This window comes from Carassius carassius, chromosome 46 (genome assembly GCF_963082965.1).
Source record: "Carassius carassius chromosome 46, fCarCar2.1, whole genome shotgun sequence".
Lineage (NCBI taxonomy): Eukaryota > Metazoa > Chordata > Actinopteri > Cypriniformes > Cyprinidae > Carassius > Carassius carassius.
Window position 1 is genome coordinate 21,657,738 of NC_081800.1, and position 22,658 is coordinate 21,680,395.

The 22,658-nt window shown below is 37.9% G+C and overlaps 2 protein-coding genes across 2 annotated transcripts in view; both read right to left on the reverse strand.

The window, feature by feature from the left end:
* Nucleotides 1–22,658, reverse strand: part of LOC132129177 (transmembrane protein 18-like) — a 386,729-nt gene that overhangs the window by 79,428 nt on the left and 284,643 nt on the right. The window lies entirely within an intron of this gene.
* Nucleotides 528–16,446, reverse strand: nr1d4a (nuclear receptor subfamily 1, group D, member 4a). Its single transcript, XM_059541251.1, has 8 exons — nucleotides 15,833–16,446; nucleotides 8,030–8,329; nucleotides 7,796–7,884; nucleotides 7,566–7,710; nucleotides 4,022–4,569; nucleotides 3,002–3,187; nucleotides 2,479–2,689; nucleotides 528–1,890 (listed from the first exon to the last, which is right to left on the reverse strand). Exons 1-8 carry the CDS (start codon nucleotides 15,846–15,848, stop codon nucleotides 1,694–1,696), a joined length of 1,692 nt encoding a protein of 563 aa, XP_059397234.1. The 5' UTR covers nucleotides 15,849–16,446; the 3' UTR covers nucleotides 528–1,693.

Here is a 22,658-nt window from a genome sequence, read left to right on the forward strand (position 1 = left end):
TTCCGCATAGTAGCCTATGTTTTGCCAGTGTCCTGAATTAAAGTGGATTAACCGAGTCTGTTTGACAACCAAAACGTGACTGACAGTTTCAGGCCAGTTACAATTATTTCTACATCACTCTGAAAAGCTCCCGATATAAAGTCTGCTGAGCAAAGGCATTGCAGTCTACATAGTTTGACTACTTATTTTATCTTTAGAAATGCATTGGTGTTGCAATATCATATATTATTATTACTTTTGAGATTTAGTCTGCAAGCAATAAATATACACCACAGTTCAAAAGTTTGGAATAAAGTTGTTTGTGTGTGTGCATTTGAAAAATGTTTCTTGCTCACCAGGGTGCATTTGTTTAATTAAAACCACAGTAAAATATATCTATATAAAAATGTGAAATATATTTTAATGGAAAACAGCCGTTTTAAATTGCAATAATATTTCACGTACTACTTTTTCACTATATTTCATCCAGTCTTGGTGAGCAGAAGTTTTTAATATAATTTTATACATAAAAAAAACAGACATCGAAATAGATAATCTTGTATTTATATTGGTTCTACAGAAGAAAAGAATTTACAAAATATACATTACAATATGATTGAATAACATGAATTTACCATCCATAATAATAATAGACTCAGCTGATCAAATCAACCACATGGCAGCCCAAAATGCCTTTTTGACATGCTTTGTGATCTTAATAAAGGCTGTAATGATTCTGTGCTGGTTCCAGAAGTTCAGGGACTCTTTCTCACGACACACACAATGCTTACAAAGCACCAAACGCCCCGTCTCAGTCAAACACACCACTGGGTATCCCTCTGTCTCTGAACAGGCAGTTAAATCAGTGTAAATGTACAATACTTACAGTAAGAAAACAACAGAAAACTACTAACATAATACGCGTAGGGGAGAGTGCTGGTTTTGTATTCCTTGATTCAGATTTAGCCTATTAATAGATGAGAATGTGTGGAAATATAGTTAATGAAATTCTGTATTCAGCTTGACAATGATAAATAACGAACAGATACAGTATGACAGATTTATCCATAAATTACATTTAAAATCAGTTTCTTTTCATTTTCAAAGAACTTAAATGGTAACTAGAGTTGTTGTCGATACAGTAAATCTTGTGTAATTGTCTCAAACTGAAGTTTTAATGTGAGGTAACTATATAAGTGAAATCTATGGCTTATGTACATGGTATTTCTGTCCCTTTCTCGAACACATAGGCACATTCACTCATACAATTGGCTTTAAATGGTCTCTAAAATTACGTTTCTATTGTATACATGGTGTTCTTGACTAAAGACTGTGTGCTTCAATGTGTAGGCAGTACACAGGAATGACCCATTTTTGGTCTTCAAACATTCTGTGTAAGCTTATTTATGATAATACGACTGGTGCAACTTTCCCTTGGATAAATATAATCAACAATGCTCTCAAGGCGAGCTGAACAGAAGGGCAAAGCATGTATGAAAATAATCTGTGAAAGCTTAAATGGAGATATAGTCTTGTTTAGAGCTTGCTGAGAGCCATCTGTTCATTGTGTTTCTCATTAACACACATAATAACAAGTGGTTCCTATGGGAACATGCTCCACATATCTTCTTCTAAATGAGCAGTCTTTCTCTTAACCAGGAAAGGTGTCCTCTGATTGGCCTTTGGTTGAGTTCCAGATGCAGCAACCGATTGCTCAGGGATCGATACGGAAGGCCAGCAGTTTGTCGGAGTGAAGGTTGTTGAGGGTGCGCAGGTCAGGCAGGCGCAGGAGCAGTTTGGGAAAAATAGAGTTGTCATCAGGGCGGCGACGGGTAACTAAGGTGCGCAGCGCTCGGATGAGTCCTTCCTGTAACTGCTCCACAGCTACTGTATCCAAAATGCCAGAGCAATCTGTGGATAAATGAACAACATTTTATTATCAATAAAAAAAAAGAAAACAGACAAAAAAATATTATAAATTAGATAAATATAATTAATAAATAAAATTTTGTGATGGCTAAATTCACTTATAGCATTTAAAATGATTCATTTCAGTTTCTGGGGATTGATGTTTGGGTGTTTTATGTTTGATTTAAAATGTACTTATTTGTAAATGTATTTCATTTAGTATTTTTGGTCACAGTGTCTTTCTTCTTCATCATACAGTGAAAGTCAGTGTTGTTTTGGGCCCCATTGACTGTCATTGTATGGATAAAAACTGCTGAAATATTCTCCGAAATATCTTGGAGAACATTTCAATATCTCTGTTTCAATATTTCTGTTTCTTTTGTACTGACATCAAATTTGTGTTTAAACAATAATCAGTTTTTCAGCATCTGTCAGAATTTTAATATTGCTCTAAAAAGCATCTCTATTATAAATCATTAGCTCAATGCTAGAGGATTATTTACATATCTAACACTTAGCATGAGCAATAATAATAGTGATGCACACCTTAGCAAATAGCACTAATTAATCTGATTCCTGTGTTGTTCTCACCTGCAGAAACCAGAACCACAGCCATAAAGAGAGCCATCTCATCTGACTCTAGGCCCAGAGAGCTCAGCTTGGAACTGAACTCAAACATGGTGTTCAGCAAGGAGCCCATGCCAAGACCCCTAAGGGTGACCAGCGGGTACGTCTGCCCATTCAGGAAAGTCACTGTTCTTTCTTTGTGGTTGAACAGTGAGCAAAACCTCACCATAAGCACCTGCAAACAGACAGTAAGATCAGACAAAGGCAAAAAGAAATAGACCCAGGTGATGTATTTTTTTCACTCTCTAAATACTTTCGCCATTTATAGGTTGATGTCCCTAACGGTAATAACACTTTGACGCTATCGACACATTGCTGTGTTTGTTTCGATTGATCTGACATGTCAAACTTGGGCTTAACCAGTGAGTTTGAGTTAGGCTGATTGGGAAATCTGTGCTGCTTATGGCCTAGAAATGACACACTTCACCTTTAATAGTACAGAAAGAGAAGTAATTCAAGAGAAATTCAAGGGTTATGTTAACAATACCTGGAAAGTGCCTGCTTTGAGCAACATGACTTGATCATGCTGGCAAAGCTCCTGGAAGCCTGGAATGCCCTTGGCGAACTCGACCACTTCACGTACAGCCGGTGTGAAGCACTGTGAGAAAGACTCCCACACCTGCTGACTGGAGACTCCAGGTGCTGACACAGGACATGTGTTCAGTGGACAGGCCTATGTGAAAGACGGTACATCATATTTTTATTAGCACATTTGCTTAATTCTCATGTTGTGTTTTAGTTATTGCATTGGATTAAAACATATTGACTTTGCTCACACAGGGTAAAACAACGTATTTTTTGTACTTTTCTGGAGGGGTTTTCCCACCTTATTGCACTTATGATATTCAAAGTCAAAAATGACAGACCTACAAAAAAATTGCTTAATAAATTATCGTTATGATTACTATTACCAAATATTTATTTCAGTCTTTTTGTCGACTTGTTTTCTGTCAATTAGCAGATGTTTTTTTTTTTTTTTACTGACTGGCTGAATATTGCCAAAATCTTCCAAAAATAATGCTTTTATTTTTTTTTTAGGTCAGGCCTGAGACCAATCAGTTCCAAAAAATGAAAAACAAAACCTGTGCTAACCGACAGAAAACAAGTTGACAAAAAGATTGAATTCAAGATTTGGTCATAACATTGCACAATGAGAAATTCATAAGCAATTTTGAAAAGGCCGGTCCATTTTTGACAGGGAACACCAAATTAGGTAAAGACTTTTCAGCATAGCACAAGAGTTCATTTCCTCTATTTTAAACTTAAATTATAGATTCAAATGATAGAAACACTTTTATGACAAACTTGTAAAAACAAAGGTTCCCTAAAGAACCTTTCAGTGAACAGTTCTTAAAAAGAACTATTATTTTCTGAAGGAAAAACACTGTAATTATCTAACAAACCTTCTTCCATTATAAATAAACTTTTGTACAATACAAAGTTTCCATGGATGTCATATGTATATTTTTAAGAGTGTATATACAGTGTATCTTGAAACATTCCTCACCAGCACTTTAGAGCCAGCAGCCAACTTAAACGGACACGAGGCCTGGCTTTGGGACTCGCCAGCCGCATAGATGTTGTAATCGGCTTGTGTAGGTTGTGAGGGCTGGCTGATTCTAGACTGGGAGTGATTTTGGCTGAATGAAGGAGCGTAGCTGTACCGATTACTGTCCACCAATGAGACCGGGCATTTGCTGTTGCTGGAAGCACCTGGGCAGCGAGGCGGAGTAGTTGCATGAAATCCCACGAGAGAGTTCACGTGAGGATAGTTGCTGTCCTGAGAAGGGCTGTTTTGAAAGGTGCTCGATCCACTGCTGGTGTTCATGTTGCCCGCACGCCTACTCAGGTGGTCCTGTGTGTTTGTGAAGATGTCCTGGTAGGCTCGGGATAAGGCCTCTTTGGATTGGTTCTCGCTGGGGCTGGGAGGTGTTTCGAGAGGTGGGGAGGTTTCCATGCCCATGGAGGACGATTCGTTGAGGCTATTCATGTAGCTCTGCATCTCATCCAAAAGCCGCTGTTTCTCTCGTTTTGGAATGCGGCCAAAACGCACAGCTAGGGGGCAGAGAGAGAAACCATTGGTTGACAACAGGAACAAGACAACATGAAGAAAATTTGCTTTCTTAATAAATGTATTTGTCATTATTATTGTATGCTTTATCTGCACATGTTATTTTGAAGGCAAAATATTTGTAATGTTTAATGTTTTTCATTCAAAATGCAGTAATGTTTTTAGGTTAGTTCAGTTAAAAGGATAGTTTTTTATAGATCAATTTTTTTCAAATGATCTTCTTCTACATCTCAGAGAAGAAAATAAGTCGGGTTGAGTAATTAATGATAGAATTTTCATTTGTGGGTGAAATATCTCTTTAAATGCATGGTGAATTTTGATTTCATATTGGCTTTATTAAATATTAAATTAAATTTTAGACAAAATAAATGCCTGGTATGCTCTGAAGACAATCTGAAAAGAAAAAGAGTCAAAGTCAATGTTAAAAATACAGAATATTGTGAAGTTACTGCATTTTCTATGCGAATCACTGATGAAATGATCCTGCCTGATGAGTAATCAAAATGTCCATGTCCCATTTCTTTTATAATAAAGCACAAGGCAGCATCAGAAATAACGTGTGACAAAATAAATGAAAAACACAAAAATAGCACATCTAATGTGTAGGAGACTTGGTTGTTGTGGTGTAAAATATTGATGAGCATTTAATGCGTTAGTGTTCTTTTGGATGCTTTCGTATCTTTTACAAGGCCCTCACTTTTTTTCTTCATCACCACCCCCTCATCTAAGTAAATCTGTCAGCTGTTAAATCTATATATAGCACCAGTGTTACCATATGTTCCCTCCCCCCACTCTTCATCTCTCTCTCCATCACTACCTCCCCTTCCTCTCTTCATCCCTGTGCTACTCTCACTCCTCTCTGAAGCCGTAAGTAGGGCAGTGGGTCAAGCAGAACATGAGAACAATGCCACGGTAATTGGGTGAGAAACTAATGAAGAGAAGAGAAGAGAAGAGAAGAGAAGAGAAGAGAAGAGAAGAGAAGAGAAGAGAAGAGAAGAGAAGAGAAGAGAAGAGAAGAGAGAATGTATGTCATTTGGCAGATTGAGGCGGCAGTAGACAAAAGGTTTTTCGGTACATGGGTTTACAAGATGAGAGCAGAAGGAAGGCAAAGCGCGGAGATGTTCCATATATCATATATGTCTCACAACACCTGCATCTGAGAAAATGAGATAATCCAACGGAGGGATACATTTCTTTTCGCTTTTCTGTAACTAACATGCCATGGTTGCATGCGTTACACTGCAGGATGATAAATATTTCACATTGCAAAGTCCATAACTGACTTGCCATTAGTTGTGTGCCTGAAAATGCCTTTTAAATTGCAATTCAATTCCTAAGTTTCAGCTCCATCTTTATTGCTTAGCAAAACAGGATCCATAATTAGACTAAGAATTTGAATGTAGGGAAGGAGAATTAAAATTCATTCTAAACTGATATAGCTGTAATTTTTAACTAGAAAAACAAAATAACCTTTGAATATTGGACAGTGCCTTATTCTGTCAACAAAAAAAAGTTTTTAAAAGTTAAAAAGCAGTTGTATGTTCATAGATTGCAATTGAGTGAATTCCCCTTACTGTCCCCTTACTAATTTCAGCTCAGTCTTAAATAGTGTAGCAAACAGGATGCAGAATAGCACTTCGACTTTCAATGCAAGGCAGTGAAATTAAGTTTAACTTAATACTTCATTTCCTAGAATGCATTGCCAGTGTTGAGTTTCTTTCAATTGTAATTTGATAAATTCCTCTTCCTGTCATTTCAATTATAAATTCCAGTTCAACTTTCGGTGGGTTGTGGCCAATTCAAATTCCAATAAATCCATTCTCAATTTCACTTAAACCTGATGAACCGTAATTCAGGGCAAATTTCTCAGTATTAATCTGATATCAAGAGTGCTTCATCCTGCAAACAATGTGACACACATAGCCCCAGAGCGCTGCACTGATTACTAGTCTATCAAATGGCAAGTTCGTAGAGGAAGTGAAACCATGCCTCCCCATCGTGTCAAACCAAACATCTGTTTGTATCACACGACAGAAATTAAACTAAAGACTTCAGTGAAGTGAGATGAAATCAGGGCGTCTACTTTATTGTGGTATTTGAGGCAGTTACATGAGGTTTTCCTGTTTGTGCAAGTGAACCCGTCAGAGAAACAGGTTTCTAGGTTGTGGGCCCTAACAATTTCAGGAACCAGGGTTAAAATGACTGTTTACCTCCTCCACTTTGTACCCAATAGACTCATTTCTGTTAGTGCCCTTTTAGAACAACATCCAGTACAATCTGCTATCATAGCCTACCTAACTTTCATGCAAATCCGCTGGCAACGCCGTGTGAAATGTCGCTGAGAACCTGACGGAAGTCTTAAATAGGTCACAATGTACAAGTGTCAGTTTTTTTGCATAATTTCCTCAAAAGTTCACCGGACAAGATTTATTGTTTAAAATTAGTGCTATTCAGGGTTAAATCGCCGCCAAAGGCAATCGGATGAGGCATTGTTCTTCTGAAGAGTTCAAATGCCTGGCTTTTTCTGCATCCCTTGCTTAATTTTTGCTGCAGCACAACATTAATTGCTGAGGATGTTATAAGGGCACAAGCGTGGTAATCAAGTTGCCTGCGTTCCAATTTCTCTAAATAATTCTTGTATTTGCTGCAGTTTTCCAGATGACAGATAGCTTCAGGGACTGCGTGACTCCATCCCTCATAAATCATTGTCTCTAGAAGGGATTGGGAGGCAGAGCTTAGGGAATCTACGAGGGGGAAGGGTAGAAGGAGGCGAGAAAAAGAAGGGACCACAAAGGGCAAACAAGAGATATAAATGAGCGCACAGCCAAACTAAAAGAAACTTGCTCTAATAAAAGATAGTGGTGCAAGACTAAAAGAGGAAAGTAGGTTGAGGGGGCAGGTGTGGTGCTTCGCCTGAAGAATGTTATGAAAGTACGACTTTTCACATGTCAATGCACTGATAACCTCCTAAAATTCTCACCGTCACGGGACATGCCGACAGCCAGGCATTTTTTGAAGCGGCAGTGTTGGCAGCGGTTGCGGTTCATTCGCATTATCATGCAGTTCTCGTTCTTCACGCACATCTTGTAGTTAATGTTCTGCTGAATGCTGCGGCGGAAAAAGCCCTGCAAATATTGAAAGACAAACCACAATGATATGACAGAAAAGTATCATGCATGTTTGTTTTATCAGAGGCCTATTCTCTCTTACCTTGCAGCCTTCACATGCATGGACACCATAGTGGAACCCTGATGCGATATCTCCACATACTTTACAAAGGAGCACCATGCCTCCAGTCTCTATAAAGATAAAGATAGAAACAGAGAGAGAATAGGCTCAGGACGTACAAGAACACATGTCCTTAATATTGGGGTCTCGTTATTCCTTTGTGAAAAAAGATGCTGACTTTGTGTGTTGCAGGTAATAAAAATGGAACCCACTTACTGGTAAATGTGCCAGTGTATCCACAAGGCCTTTTAGCGGCGAAAGGATGGGAGTAGCTGTGCGGGTTTGAACCTGCAGTAGAGTTGTTGTAGACTTCAGGGAACTGAAATACCAGTTTTGGAGAAGGTGACATACCCATACTTCCTTGCTGCTTGAGGGCCCCAATCTCAGTGAAGGTGAAATCCTCTGGGGAAGAGGGCTGGGAATGAGAAGATGGAGACTGGGTTTGATAGCCACTAGAGGGGCTTCCTGGGCTTGGACTGGCACTGCCATTGCTACCAGCGTAGAGTATCACACCCCCTGTAAAAATATAAAAGTATATGAAGCCTTTGACTTGGAAAAACATAAAAATGGTGCTTTATTTTGTTAGCTAATTTCATTTTGATTACATATTTTGTGTACTGTACATTATTAATTACCTTAAACTGTTAATGTTGCATTTTTGTAAGTCTTTAAACCACCTTAAGTTTTAACATGTTAAATCCCTAGTCATACGTTAGTTTGGTTAGTTAGGGTTCATGTCATGTGTCCCTGTTCAGTTTGTTGAAAATCTAATTTGCAATGGCATTAAACAGTGCGGTAAATTTGATTTACCTATAGACTGAAAGCCTTTTTGTATATCTTAATAAAACATTATTAATTTAAGCCAGCATATGAGATTGTTTATTTGTTGATAACTGTCATGTTATCAAGTCATATTTCCAATATATTTCCAGTATTCATTATTTCCTATTTGGCCATAAGAGTAACATCCTTGTTGTTACAGTATACCATCAAATTCTAGGTTCACTACAAATGCCCTTACTATTAGTTTATCAATCAGTTCTGTGATTTTCATGAACATTTTGAAAAGAGATGTTCATTAAAGGCGCAATATGTAATTTTTCTGCTTTAAAAATAGCAGATATCACTATATCTATGTTATATATATTTTTTTAGTTGTGTACTTACATTATCCTGAAAGTTTCCACGAACTTTCAAATCCAGAGAAAATTATAGTTTAATTAGAAGACACGGCACGTTTCTTTATTTCCGTTTTGTCGCCCGTCTATGGCGTCATATAAACTTATGACCCCTCTAGTTTATCTAACTTCCTGCGGAACCGCCAAATACAAAGGAGAACAGAAGCAAAGACGAGACGAAGAAGAAAAAGTAGTAGCTAGTCTTGATCGAGACTATTATATTTTATATTTATATTGTTTATATTCGTATTTATACTTCAATCAATAACTTAGTTATGGATCATGATTATGCTTTGCCTGCACGTTCTGTGAAGCGCAAACGTACGGGTGAAATAAATGACCTGAGAAGGTTTTGGGACAAGAGAACAAACAAGACACGGGTAAATATTGGAGTTGCATTTCCAAAATAGAGAGAGCTTCGTGACAAGCTGAAACTACAGAGAGATGTTTGCATTCTAATAAACAGGTATGCATCCATTCAGCTAACTATATCTATCCGTATATTTTGTGAAACGATGATGTCTTGTGTAAAACGCAGACGGTCTAGCTCTCATTTAGAGTATAATGTAAATCTACATGTTTTCTATATCTAGCTGGATAAAGTAGCTTTTTTTTTTAACATATATTGTGTTTTATACATATATTACTACTAGCTAGATCGAATATTGATTTGATAGGGGTCTGATAATTCATATATCTCTCCGTTCGAAAAGACGTGATTGTCAAAATACTAGGCTGCTGCTGCTGTAGGTGAAGGGAGAGAACGCTGACAGACCAGGCTCTTGTCTTCATGACAACAATATCTATACTTCATGTTGAACATAAATATAAAGCCTACTGATAAAGGACACCGTCAACAGTATTGACGGCAAAATAGACGATGTTTGACAGGTGCAATATTTGAAAATCGATAATTATTTATTTATTTTTTAAATTACATTTATATCTGAATTTATGTCAACCTATAGACTTCAAACATCAAAATGTCATGAATTAATATGTATTTGTGTACAAAATTACATATAAACATATTTTCCTATTATATTTTGCCTGGAAACGCTTCCAACACCCGTGCGTGTCGCGAGAAAAATAGGCGTCGGTTCTATTTCTAGCATGCACACATTTTCCGCGCGGCTCGAGCCGCGCCTGAGACACGCGTCTCACGCGGGCAGTCTGCAAGCTCTAACCTATTAACATGGGAGCCGAATTAAAAACTGACACGCCACGCAGCTGAGACGCTTGCGCCACGCATCCAGTGTGTCGCCGGCCTCAGTTAAAATGAGTGAGGAATGTGGGGAGCGACAGAGCGCGTGTTCCAATGAACAACAACTCCCATGAGCCTACGCTCTTTCCCGACGTCATCAAAGTACGTCTTATGTTATTATTTTGATTGATGACCCCTGGTGGCCAAAAATTCCATACTGTGCGTTTAAGTACAATGTTTTCCTGGATAAACATCCTTGTTGGTCCTGGAACAAAGAGCTAAGTTCACAGGAAATGTCAGTTTTAGGTTTACAACCAGGATGAGGTGTTTCTACACCCTTGTTATTCAACTATCATTTCCCTCTGATTTTAGGAATTAATTACGGTTAGGGTTAGGTCTCTGTTTTTGCGACGTTCCACATTTGGTGAATTAACCCAATATGTTTTGTATGGTTTGGTTTAATAGCAACACGTTACTTTAAATGAAAGCATCGGCTTGTTTTAGTTCCATTCCCCCGCAGGTTTCTGCATCCTATCACATCCTCTCAGGATGAACTGAGACACTCTCACGTGTTCGCGAGCTCTCCTGCCTCTCTTCTCTAATAATAGCCCTGGCATAGTGCCCCAGCCAAACTACACAACACCTGACCGCAGCCTCACATGGATTCCTGACACCATTCTTACCAAAACCAAATCCGCAGTCTCGTGTAAACAGCTGCAACAATCGCGAGTCGCGCGCATCAATCGCATACACAGGGGGCGCGCGCCGGAGGTTGCCTTGTCGGCTTTGCGATGATGTTACGGTTCCCACGCAGATGCGTTTCCTGTGAGAGAGGGCCAACGGGGAGTCACGTTTTGGTAGAATATGCACCGTGGCTTACAGTTTGACATTTAGAACAACTCGAGGACACAGTCGGTAAGATCTGGGCCAAGAGAATGCGATTTAAAGCCGCAGTGTCCAAAACATTTCAGGAATCATTTGCACTATGGTGCTTTAACAATGCAATGCAGTAGTGGCTTTCAACAGGCAAACTAACTTATTATATTTGTACTAAGTAAAATGGTTCTTCCTTGTGGAAACAAACTGACCTCGCAGTTTCCACAATAATTAAATATTTGAAGGTGGTTGCTTACTGTCAAGTGCTATGTTTGACCCATTTCAGACCACATCTACAATATTGTCACCTTCAAAAATATTCGGTCAAAAAAAACAAAACAAAAAAACAACAACAAGTGTGTCTCCAACATTCTGATTTATTTGAGATATCATTAATATCTGTACACTCACAGAAAAGCTGTCACATGGGCAGTACCGTTTCAAAATATGTAGATTTTATTAACTAATTTGTACCTTTAAGGTACTAATATGCAACATTTAGGATTAAAAAAGGTACCTTTTCAAAGGGTACAATCCCATTGACAGCTTTTGTGGTGAGCGTATACGAGTTATATGGCAAATTGTGTACAATGTTGAATAACCTAACCCTAAATCCCTTAGCAAATATATTGATCCACAATGACACAAACCTAGAGAGCATGGGATAGTTGACCCAGAAATAAAAATCCTGTGAAAATTTAGTCAACCTCATTTCATTGCAAGTACACATGAGTATCTTTATTGTGTGGAACACTAAAGGACTTATCTAACACAAAGTTCAAGCTGCTTTAATGAGAGTTAGTAATGACCATGGCTGTTTCTGTTTTCCATCCACTTTCATTGTATCTCAGCACGAGAATGATTTAATGATAACAAATGTTGTTTTTAAGTGACATATGCCTTTAATACTGTGTTTCTGAGCAATGACATATAGGCTAAATATTTCCTTAATACCGTCCTTCAATGTTTGTTTTGGAACTTGGAACCTTTCTGTGGTAAACAAGTTCAAATTACCAGCAAATATTCCTTTGCACGTGTTTTCACATGCTGCACGCGGTATTTATTTAGCTCAAGTGTTTTTGTGATCCCTTCACTGGCACGTGCAGTGGGACTTTTTGTTGACATATACTGCAGCGTAAGATTTTACAGCCTTATGATAGCGAGCCCTTTACCTGAGGTATTACTCAGCCCTACCCACCTTACAAACCCCACCCACACACACAGAAATACTCACACTCACACAGAGGTTAAAGAGAGAAAAGACATTATGGATAACAGGACATGCCCTTTATTAAATCAAAGCATAGTATCTGGGGCGCAGCTGTTTTTAACACTAGATTCACATGATTGCAAACCAGTCTAAGGCTTAAATGAGATACTAATCTAAAATAGGTGTGATATTATTTTTTCTTTGTCCTGCCAGTTTGTAATACGAGGGACAATGCAGCTAAGATAATACAGTTTCTACAAGCTTAATGAAGATCCCTGCACATGTTATTGCAAGCTGGTATAAATTAAGGTCAGTGGAAACACCAGCATTAATTGACAAATCAGCAGGCCTCTTTGTGAGCTTAGGCGACCCATGCAAACACTAATCTGCTAGTCAGCAAAGGCAGGCGTAGAAACGTGAGGACTTTGCAGGGAAAATTATTCCCTCCTCCCTGGTCTCAAACACTGGCATGGTCTCCCTTCCTCCCTCCCTTGAGGAAAATAGCTGAAAGATTTGCTTACTAAGAGATGTGCTCCATTATCTAGGAATATTATAGATTTAATGGGTTAATACAGATACTGCCATTCTAAAGTGGGTCAGAATCACACAAAAAATATGTACCATTTAAGCGCAAGAGTGTTCAGTTCTCAGACCCCCAGGGGGGGTTTCATTAAATATCTATAAAATATATTTAGTATGAATATTGTTATTTTATATTATATAATATACTTGTTATACTTGTCATATAATATACTTAGTAATTATATATCTCCTTGCAATGAACATATTAAGTATAGTTGATTTTTGTGTTGAATTTTTTAGAGAGTTTTCTTCTTGCTCACTGGTCAAATGGAACCACTGAAGCGTTGAAACAATATTTATTATGTAAAGTCTAACAATTTAATTTAATTTAAATACAATAATAAATAAATTAATGAACTATTAAATAATTACAATTTTAAAACTTTTTATTTAATTGAAAATGTAAAAAAGTATTGGGTATAGAAAAAAATTTTTTGTACCACTTAATACAAAATAAACATTTTTCATAATGTTTAATATTTTAACAATTTCAGGTCATCGGCCTAAAAATATCTCTGAAAGCAAACCTCAAAAGTACAGATGGATAGGTCATTTCGTACAATGCAGGATGTTCTCATGCTGTCATGAGTCTGTTCATGCGAACTAAGTAAAAAGTTGCATGAGGCGGGAAAACGTGATGAGGCCCTGCACTGACTGCATGAAATCGCTGACCCACTGACCAACCTCCCTCTTTCAATCTGCATCAAAACATAGAATCTCTGAAAGAAGCAGTGAGGGCGGGGGCGTGAAAATCACGCGCCGCACGCGGCTGAAAGAGCGCATGCACGTGAGGACTAATGTGGGCGCTTGGGATGCGTTCAGTGAGAAGATACGCGCGCGCTGCGCTTCCTCCAGTAAAGCTAAAAGCCTCGCGCCTCTCTTATAATCGAAAAGCGCTATAAAATAGAGCAAGCGGCTATATAGAATGAAGGGACGGGGTGGTGGGAACTTCTCATTCACTTCGTACGATCTCACTTTAGATATTATAGATTAAATGTGTGGTTTGTATTTAAAACCCTTGGAACGTGTTACCGAGTAACATAAACTTTTCACGAATAATGACAATAAAGGGGACCACATAATAAAGTCAATAGTCAAAGTTTCACGGTTTTCTAAAGCATCTGAAATCAGTATTACTAAACCAACCCATACTTGCCAAAGTTTTGCATTAGAGATAAAGAAAAAAAAGAGTACATGATGTAGTCCTTTCGAAGATTATTTAGATTCTATTTCATCTGATCTAAACCTTAAAATGACTATGTAACCTGATAAAGTTGGGTCAATTTAGGTTGTTTTGACTTTTTAAAACTGACATGGTTGCATCCCTAGACCTCCACGTGAGCTAGATCTAAAACCACATGTTTGAGATGATGTAGTGTGTTTACTTGTTTAAGAAAATCTGCTTCCTTGTTTCCTGCGTTCTACCACTTAAAGGTCATTTTTTTGAATGTTATTATTTCCCTGTCTTTAATGACTTTATGCAGCATGTTATTGTGTCTCGTATTTGTTTTACATCCTTTCAAGGCTTTCTGTCAAACACAGAGTTGAGAGGGTGCACCAGGCACGAGACAATGTTTCCATCACCTGTTCTGGAACGTGACTGCAGCTTTTGTAAATGAATCAGCCATCAATTAATCTTGAAGTGGACATGGTTGACTGAGCCAGCATGTAATTGGCCCTTGGCTAACCTTTGTAATGAACCACTACCAAAATCAATTTAACCGGTTAACCTCAGCTGACGGATAGTGCACACTTGAGAAAAGTTAAATTATTACAAACTTCATGAAATAAACGAAACACTAATGCAACTTTAGTGCATTAGTACACATGTTCCTCAAGAGCTCACCAACTTTCCCTTAGTGTTGGTAGGACAGTGAACGATGTCTCTTGAGTCTATTGCTTTTCATTTTCACAGTTGCATGAAGTTTGTTTTGAATATCTCATGTGATTAATGGCCATACTCTAGTTACACTAGTAAAATGAGCTGATATATCAGAGCCAAGTTTGACAGCACACTTATTTCTAGCTTAGACCACCTACATACACGTGAGTTTGTTTTCATGCCTAGCAGGAAGCTGTTAGTGTACACGCCTAGTGGTTTCTTGGCAGATTCCATGAGAGCAATCACATAGGGTTAATAACAGCAGTAAGTATGACCATGTTTATCGCCATCATTTATGTGATTGTCACATTGGACTAGACTGATACTATATTTAGACATACTTTGTAGTCTTTATGCTGCACTGATGATGAGTCTGCCCAGCGCAATCATCAAAGCATGCCAATACTTTTATGACACCTGCTTAGATCATAACTGCTAACCTGTGTGAATCGTTTAATTCAGTGCAACACAGTAAAATGTCTTCGTTATGAGTAAATTTAATATGCAACTTGCAGCTTTTAGAATGAACATGCCTGGAATATACAGTATAATTAGAAAACATAAAACTCTGCACATAAATGTACTTTATGATACCAGCATTTATATGAAATGCACAATGAATATTAATATTATTCCATTTATTAAGAAGTGGAACAATATCACCAGTACCACTGCAACCAATAAAAATATTAATAATAATAGTAATCATAATAACATGAAACCTGCCCCAAACCCCAAAGCTTTTATGAAAGCATGTTTAATATCCTCAGGTTTTAAAGCATTATCTGTTAATTAAAGTGTGCATTTAAACACCATCTAATCAGAAAACAAATTTATGCAACCTATAAATTAACCGAATTATGAGTTCAGCATTTACATGAAATGCCAGGTTGATTACAATAAACATGATTATATTTATATTTAGTTATAGTTATATTTATATTTTGGGGTAATAAGCACAATTACTTGGACTATATTTATGAATAATAATAATAATAATGCACTATATCAGCAATAATAAAACATTATTAAAAATAAGAATTGTAAGTAAATCTATCATAATAATAATAATAAATGCATTACTTACCAGGACTGCTGTCCATCCTTGATACGTTTTTCAAGATCCTCTGTCTTCAGAATTATTATCTTCAAGAAAGTGTGTGTCAGTATGTTAAAGTCTGGTAAAAACAGGTATAAAAGTCACGAAGAGCCTGTGCATACAGTCAGCAGTCCAAGGAAGGCAGACAGTATCTCGCGCACAGAGCATTTGGCAGCGGAGCCAAACAGTCGGTAAAATATTCAGTTGGTCACAGGTGTGTAGATGCACCTTCCGCGCGCGGCTACCTGTACTCTGCTCTTGATCTAGTATGAAGGACGCATTAGGTATGCTGGGTGATGATGTTTCTCGTCTGCCCATTCATTGCCATCAACGTCTCTGTGGGACTGTCAAATTCCACTTTCACTCCTAGAAAAGCACACGCCCTTCCACACCCACATCAATCACGTTTTCAGGTGACTGGCTAATGTGACTGGATTTAGGGGAGCCGTCAACCTCTGTTGTTCTCTTTGGCGGGGATTGATATCACTCTAACGTGGCCCATGATCTCCTAGCTTTCCCTTTCCTCTTGATCCAAGCGTGCATTTTCATTGGCGGGTGTGTAAGCGCAGAGCTGAGCTGGATGCGCTTATTCGAGCGCGCTACGTGCTGGGTCGGTAAAGCCACGCTGCATGTGGCCTCTGCATGTGCAGTGGAAAGCGCTGTCCTACTGACACACATTTTATGTTAAACAGCGTGAGACTAAACAACATGAGAGGCTTGCACATGGACAGCAGGCGGGGCTCTGCGTGACTGCTGCCGCGCGCTTTTTTAAAAAGCTCTTCAAGTGTGAATGATGCTTAAAAAATCATGGCATAAACAAGTGCATGAAAAAAAATATTGAGCTGTATGTAAAATACAGTATTATGATATTTATTTTAAAAATAAAAAGATAACACACAATATTAATATCAAATAATTGTTACAATCGATTATTTGAATAAATTACAAGATTTAGGAAAGATCATGGTGATTTGAGCCTGTGGGGAAGTTGAGCCACCCCTTATTTCTAGGCAACCTTAAACAAAATTGGTGATGTGACCACAAATATAAAAAGAGTTATCCATTTTAGAGAGGCCCATCCAATATTTTTTTTTATGTTCAAGGTCTAATGTATCTTGTGTCTGAACAATTACAATCCAATATCACACGTTTTTTTGTTTTAGGAGGTTATAATATGAAGTTATAATGTTAGCTCTCAACTGCTGGTGATAGAACTTTGTTAAAAATGGTAGGTGTGGGGTAATTTGAGCCAAAAGTCCATATGATTATAAATATTATTTTACTAAAATTCTACATTATACTTAATTAATTTTAACCCAGTGTCTTGAGCCACACTTCTCTGTGACAACTAGTCCCGGCCCTCTCTCTGTATACAATATATATACACACACATATAAGTTTGAGTGATTTTTTTTTTAAAGTTTCCTAGTGTTTTAATGCAAGCATGTATTTGTGTTGCTGTGATTACAAACAGGTTTTCTGGGATAATGATTTGTAAACAATAGCCCATTAAACTGAAAGAAGTGCAAAACAGCGTCCTCTTGTGGTAAATATCGCTGTTTTTCTGCACTTGATTTAAAATATTATCAATGCTACTGCAGGGGCAAGGCCAGAAAAGTTTGAGTGTGTGGGCCTTCATAAAAGTGAGTAGGAAAAATGTAGTGTATGAAAAACAGCCAATAACAAAACAACACATAAGCAACTCTGACAAACAAACAATAAAATATTCCTCCTTTTTTTCAACTATAATGACAGTATAAACATTGTAGTAGTACATTGTACACTGTTTGAATTTTTCTGAACTACAAACAAAGACAAAAATGTATGTAGTTGCCTCACCTGAGGAAAATTAAGAAATTGCCTTTAGTTGATCATGAAAACTTTCATAATTTTAAAACTAAATAAAGAAAAGTATAATGTGATAAGATTTATTATTATTGTTGTTGTTTAATAAATTAAATCTCTGTGGACAATTGCTAGCTTTTCAAAGGGTGGGGCACAATTAAAGGGATAGTTTACCCAAAAATAAAAATTAGACCATGATTAAGTCCCCCTCAGCCATCCTACAGTAGGTGTATATAGCCACTTTGGAAAATCCTGGAAAATTGCCAGAGTGCCTTCTGATTGAACGCAGACAGTTTTATTATGGATGCACGCGCTTTATTTAACGTGTTTTTGACTGTTAAAGAGAAACACCCACCTGCTGAAATGAAAATGCTTGGAATAGCCAGGACAATTTTTAATATAACTCTGATTGGATTTGTCTGAAAGAAAAAAAAATTAATTTAATTTTTGAGTGAACTTACCCTTTAACAAAGGCGTTCTGAAACGAAGTGATGCATTTGTGTAAGAAAAATACCTATATTTAAAACTGTATAAACCTCAAGCTTCCTGTAACTGTCTTACATGCATTCAAAAAGAGAGTGGATTTCCAATGGATGACGTAGGGCGCAGGCATAGCATAAGCTCCGGTGATAGTCTTGTGAGAACCAAGTTTTGTTTACAGCAAGGGAAAACCAGTTTCTTCTTGGCCAACATTTTTCTTTACAAACCCTTGTTTTGTAGTTCTAATTCATGACTGGTGTTTTGTTTTGCTCTCTCCTCTGCACTTCCGCATTTGTCCCTTATCACTGAAGCTTACACCCATGCTTTTGTCCTATGTCATCCCCTTGAACATATAAATCTTGTATGGCTTGAGGGAGAGTGAATCATGAGATAATTTTCATTTTCAGGTGAACTATCCCTTTAAAAGTGCTTTGCCACTGTGGTGGTTTAAAAAAAATAATTAGAAGAATTAATGTAAAATATATTAATGACACAGTTTTATTTGACAAAATATAATAATGTAGCCTAGTTTTTGTGGCACAAACTATATAATATTTTGTGAAATATAATCATTAATTAATTTAAATGGTTGAAAAGCCTAAACCTAGTACTAAATACGTGTGTAGTCTTGCATTGGAATATGTATTGTATTGACCATGAACTTGATATTTAGTTGGCCAGTGCTTTATAAAGTGTAGCAATAACTCTTATACACTGTAAAGAAATAACAGCAAAAAACACAGTATTCTCATGCATAGTACATAATAATAATGACAACTTAATATTTATCAAAGTGTTCTTGTTTATAGCACTTTCTTACACACTCACTGAACTTGAGGAATAGTGAGGGCTTTATGTTGTACTTCCAATGTTGACCACTAGATGTAGCTTCAATGCAAGAAGTGGCTCTTAAACTCTGCATCTTAATTTAGCATTAGGCCACACCAATCATCAACCAATCATTGGATCAAACCCTGTATTCTGTTTTTCTTCAGTCCTTAATATATTATATTCCCTTCTCTCCATTATTAAAATGTGCCTTGTAAATGTGAAAGTAAAGCAGTGTAACAGGCAACAGGAGAAGCTAAAATATGCTTCTACGTTATAATATCCAAACCATGAGACATATCAAAAACCTCTTTCAATGCCTTTATTTCTACATCAAGAAGAAGTTCTGTCAAAGTCAGCCATGAATATTCTAGCTTGCATTTCTTTTTTTCTGAATCCATAAAAAAAGCTTGATTACAGCTTGTGCGACTGACATGTTGATTGAGATGATGCATTTCAAAATAGAAATAATTAGAAGAAAATGTGGCGCCTTCTGTAAACCCTGTTTCTGTGGTGTTTTGACAGTTGCCAGGGTTAATTGGCTGTGTTAAATTTGGAGCTCTGTTCCACAGCTATGAACCCATGACATGACAGAGGAACATGTTATGGCAGGGCATGCGATAATTACAGAGGGAGAGCGGCAGTGTTTGGGAACTGAACAGGGGCTGCTGCCAAAATGCACACAGTAGAAACACCTTGTGCCTCGGGCTAGGCAGACAGCCATCAGCGTCTGTCATCTTTCTGTTACACTCTCCTGCCCACCAACACTTACCTGCTCAAACTTTTTCGCTCTTTTATTGAAAGATCACTGTATGTGAAGTCATGCCAGATTCTCTGAGGGTAATGAGCAATTTAACAAGTTTATACCAAGCTCCCTGTTTGGCAAAGGGCACTAGTATGGTGAAGAGCATATATAGTGGAAAGCTTGGATGCCACTTTTACTTTTACTTTTACCTGTCATGTTTTATAAGTTAAAGAGTGCAACCATTTTTTTTTGCTATTTTGCCATGCAAGCAAAAATAACAAAAACAAAGTTTATTGGAGTACATTTTACAAGAACATATTATTTAGTATTTCTACTTCAAAATTTAGTATTGCATCACTTGCTCACTAATGGATCCTCTGGAGTGAATGGGTGCTGTCAGAGTCCAAACAGCTGATAAAGACATCACAATAATCCACAAGTTACCTACACAACTCCAATCCATCGGTTATGTTCTTGTCAAAAAGTTGCATGTTTGTAAGAAACAAATCCATGAAGACGTTTTTAACTTCAAACTGTTGCTTCCAGCTAAAATATGAGTCCTCACTCAATATTAATTTCTTCACTGAAAAAGTAATCTTTTCTGAATCAAGAGAAAAATATGCACTGATCAAAACATCAACTGATCCAAAACAGTTCTAAACAAATATGTTGGTGGATTTGATGTGAGAGGACAACAGGACATGAATGTTTTACTGGAGGAAGCATAATAATGGATTATGAAAGATTTAAAGTTAAAACGTATTTATGATACATTTGTTTTTAAAAAAACATGCAGCTTTTCACTTCACAAGACATTCATTGATGGACTGGAGTGGTGTGGATTACTTGTGGATCACTGTGATGTTTTTATCAGACTCTCATTCTGACAGCACCCATTCACTGCAGAGGATCCATTGGTGAGCAAGTGATGTAAGGTTAAATTTCTTAAATCTACATCTACATCTAGGATGGCTTGAGGGAAAAGTCAATTTTTAGCTAGGTAAATTTTTGAGCATACTATTGTGTTAATCCAATTAGTTACTTTGCATTTAATTGTATGCTAATTATTTGTCACATATCATAGCGATCTCTTGAGTGAACATTGTTTCAAAGTCATTATTTTTTTCACTGTACAATGGCAGTTTTATTTGCTATGGAGAAGACATTGAGAAGGGGACCTTTCCTCTGGAGCACAAAGATTTGCCACAATTACAGAATTGCTTCCATATGTGGATCAGGCAGCTTCTCCCGCTGCCCCCTCCAGCCCCTCTCTCCTTCCTCTGTTTCTCCACGTTCTCTCTTTCTGTCTTTTATTGACTACCTTCCCCGACTTCTGGCTGTTTTTTAGTCGTACTATATTTCTCGGCCATTGCTTTCTTTCTCTTAGCGCCTTTTTTGAAAAAGGCCACCTTTTAAACAAAGTCCATCTTAATCAGAACATCCTGGTACTTTTGGCAGTGGGCTTCGCTTGTGCTGATTCGATTAGAGTGAGAGAGCCACGGACAGAAATGCGCTCAGATCCGAAAACGAAAGGGAGCGAGAGTGAGAGAGAGTTGGGGGGGGGGGGGGGGGTGAAGGGAAAGAAGCGAATGAGAAGAAGAAAGAAAAAATGTGGCTTCACCCAAAGAATTCGGACTGGAGGGAGGCAGCCTGGTGAGTGCAATAGGGAAAGGTGGAAAATGAGAAGCGAAGGAGAGGGAGAGAGCGAGATGTTTTTTGACAGAGGTCGGTTCAGAGAGGGTTCATGGTGACATCATGGCTGATTGTGAGGAAAGTATAGACAGGAGGGCCATTCACCTTTCATTGGACACATATGTTGGGGGGTAGGCCGCGCGCTCATTTGCATGCGCTTATTGGCACTCTGTTAGGTTTTTCCGACAACTCTGTTTGGACCTCCAATGCGCGCTCGCTCAGTTTGACTCGCGCACACAAAATAAGTAGCTACAAGCATGCGCACATATGCGACCGCAGATTAAATGTGACATATATGGCTTATACATTTACATGAGGTTTAATGCAAAATATTTACCACATCCTGTCCTGTTTCCCCCCCCCCCCCCTTATAGCTTTTCCCAAAAGCTCTCTTTGTTGTTTTTCCCCGTGTATGTTATTTCTTCATGTCAGTTGGAGTCTAAATGTGTACATTTTGCCAAGCGGAATGAATGAGGCCCTTTACTGGCCGAGCCGTGCGCTTGACTTTGAAACTGAAAACGGATGCCCAAGTTCCGTGTGCGTGTGTCCGTGTATTTACGTGTGCGTGCTTTGAGTAAAAAAGCGTTGCGCTTGTTTGCGCGTGTGAATGCCCGACTTGCGCTCTCTCCACAAGTCTCATTGCAGTACAAAACTTCACATGACATCAATCTGCATGCAAGGAAATAGTGATCTCATTACAGGCATCTTGTTCCTGATTAAAACCTGCCGTGGCCACCAGCTTCTCTCTTTAAGAGTCTCTCCTCGTTCTCCCTCCCTTTTTCGTTTTCTTCCCCGTCTCTTTTTCATCCAGGCCCACTAGTCCATGGCAAAAATAAATATAAGTCTTAGTGGAAATGATATTCGTTTATTTATTTTGCACTCCTGACAATTAACACAGAGGAAAAGAAGGTCGTGGATGAAAAAGAATGAAGGAGGAAGGATAAAATAACGATGATTTCAGAGGCCTTTAAGATGACTTATGATGTCATAGCAAAGAGTGACAAATGCAACCATTAGGGGTGAAAGAGGGGGAGAGGTGGAGCAAATGACAGAGAGCCTGTGCTCAGCTACACTGTGATAAATGATTTTTCGAAGTATTGGATATTCGTGAAGTATTCACGAAAACACTATTTCAGTGTTTTTACTTCAAAATCTCATGTTTAATTCATCGTTACTTGCTGTTTCGTTTGTAAATAAGTGTGAAATAATCTAGCCATATCTGAG